The 2432-nt window shown below is 38.2% G+C and overlaps 1 protein-coding gene across 1 annotated transcript; it reads left to right on the plus strand.

Moving 5' to 3' along the window:
* The first annotated feature begins 1134 nt into the window (after positions 1 to 1134).
* On the plus strand, positions 1135 to 2061 carry LOC103726679 (olfactory receptor 1Q1). The gene has a single exon (XM_008824306.1). The coding sequence runs from the start codon at positions 1135 to 1137 to the stop codon at positions 2059 to 2061; it is 927 nt and encodes a 308-aa protein (XP_008822528.1).
* The last annotated feature ends 371 nt before the right edge of the window (positions 2062 to 2432 follow it).

Here is a 2432-nt window from a genome sequence, read left to right on the forward strand (position 1 = left end):
ATTTTATCAATTTTGTGCATTTCATATTTAAAATAATAATTAACGATAAATACAATTATCCATTGGCTCCAGGAGCTGTAGGTTATCCTAATCTGCAAATACTAAAGCTCCTTATGTAAAATGGTAGAATCTTTGTATTTAACCTATGCAGATCCTGCTGCATATATTAAATTGTCTAGAGATTATTTATAATACTGGATGCACTGTTTACACATCATCTCATTTGTGTGAATTTGTGATATTCATCGTGCATTAATATTCTTCTTTTTCCTTTTTGGAAATTTGAGGAAATTTTTTAAAGTATTTTGAACCCATGGTTCATTGAACCCACATATGTGGAAAATAGAAACAAAAAGGAGAGGCTAAAGAAAAAAATTATTCAAAGGCATCTAATGGAAAAAAATGTACTTTTCCTGATAGTTTATGTATGCATAAATTATTTATAACTAGAGTAATGTGTAATGTAAAATTAGCATCAGTTCTATTACTATTTGTGTTTGTTATCTGTGAGACAGGATAGTGCATAAGGAGACCTATTGAAGACAGATTTAGAAAATAGATATGTGGAAATTGTAAATATGCAAAGTCATTTTTTAAAAAACAGTTTTGTGCTCTGAGTGGTCTTTGGACATCAGCAAGTATAGCCTCTACAGTGAAACTTGCTGAGCTAATTGAACTCTAGAGTCCCCTTCAGCAAGAGGTTCCTCAGTTACACCACCCATCAATAAATCTACTACCATGAATAAGATGTCATAGATTTATTTTAGAATCATATTATATAGTGATTAATAACATAACCAAATGCTCTTTATGAGCTACAACTTTCTATACTTCAGTTTTCTGATTTGTAATTCAAATAATGATGATGCTAATTGCTTCATAAGGTAATGGTAATATTTAAATATGATAATGTACCAAATTCCCCAGTGCAAGACAGATGCTTTATAAATGCTAGCTGTGGTGGCAGCATAACGATAATGATAATGAAAAATCATTAAGTACTTGATCTCTTTATCAGCACCATGATTAGTTTATTCTGGGGTACAACAGTAAGTGTTACTAAACTGGGTATAGTATAAGCTGATTTATATTGCCAAGTCTGTGAAAATAATTCTTTTGTTCTTATGATAACAGATGGTCAACACCAGCTGGACCAGTGTGTCCCATTTTGTATTACTGGGCATCTCTACACACCCAGATGAACAGATTCCGCTCTTCCTTCTCTTTCTACTCATGTACATAGTCAACGTTGCTGGCAATTTTTCCATCATTACACTCATTGTCTCTGCTCCTCACCTCCACACCCCCATGTACGTCTTTCTCAGTAATTTGGCCTTGGCAGATATCTGCTTCACCTCTACCACAGTTCCCAAGATGCTGCAGAATATTTTTTCCTCTGCAAAGGCCATTTCCTACGTGGGCTGCTTAGCCCAGACTTACTTTTTCATTTGCTTTGCAGCCGTGGAAAACTTCCTCTTGGCTGTGATGGCATGTGACAGGTACCTGGCCATCTGTCACCCTCTCCGCTACCCCACAATACTGACTGGAATGCTATGTGCACAGATGGTGATTCTGTGCCATGTTCTCTCTCATCTTCATGCCCTACTGCACACCCTTCTCATGGGTCGACTGACCTTCTGTGGGGACAATAGGATCTCCCACTTCTTCTGTGACCTCTATCCTCTGATGAAGATCTCCTGCACCAGCACCCACCTTAACACGTTAATGATTCATACAGAAGGTGTGATTGTCATCAATGGAGCCCTGGCTTTCATTACTGCCTCCTATGCCTTCATCATCTCAGCGGTCCTCCGGATCCCCTCAGCCAAGGGCAAGTGGAGGACCTTTTCTACCTGTGGTTCCCATCTCACTGTGGTGGCTATATTCTATGGCACCCTCACATGGGTCTACTTCCGGCCCCTTTCCAGTTACTCGGCGACCAATGGCCGCATCGTGACAGTCATGTATACAGTAGTGACTCCCATGTTGAACCCCTTCATCTACAGCCTGAGGAATGGAGATGTCAAAGAGGCCTTCAGGAAATGGATGAGAAGACTATAGCCTTCTTTCTGTGGATAAAACCTCAAAGAACATTCTGAGTTTTAATTAGTATGCTTGAGAAACAATTTTCTCCTTCACAGATCTACTTCCTTTAGAATGTCCCAGAAAGACTGATGCAGGAGGATTACAGGTTTGAGGCCTGCCTGGGCTACAGAGTTCAAGACTAGCTTGAACACTTTAGTTAGACCCTCCCTCTAAATTAGAAGTAAAAGGAGGGAATGGAAATATAAAACAAAAATAAAAATGTCTGAGAAATATCTAGATTGAATATATGTCAAAGATTTTTCTCATCAGATACTGTTCTAAAGTATTTCTTAAGTCCAAAACACGTGAAACCAAAGGATATTACTGAGTAGTTAGTGAAAAATATG

Source organism: Nannospalax galili, unplaced genomic scaffold, assembly GCF_000622305.1.
Source record: "Nannospalax galili isolate Female #2095 unplaced genomic scaffold, S.galili_v1.0 scaffold290, whole genome shotgun sequence".
Taxonomy (NCBI): domain Eukaryota; kingdom Metazoa; phylum Chordata; class Mammalia; order Rodentia; family Spalacidae; genus Nannospalax; species Nannospalax galili.

Coding starts and splice junctions, on each gene's coding strand:
- LOC103726679 (XM_008824306.1), top strand. CDS start 1,135: ATGGTCAACACCAGCTGGACCAGTGTGTCCCATTTTGTATTACTGGGC.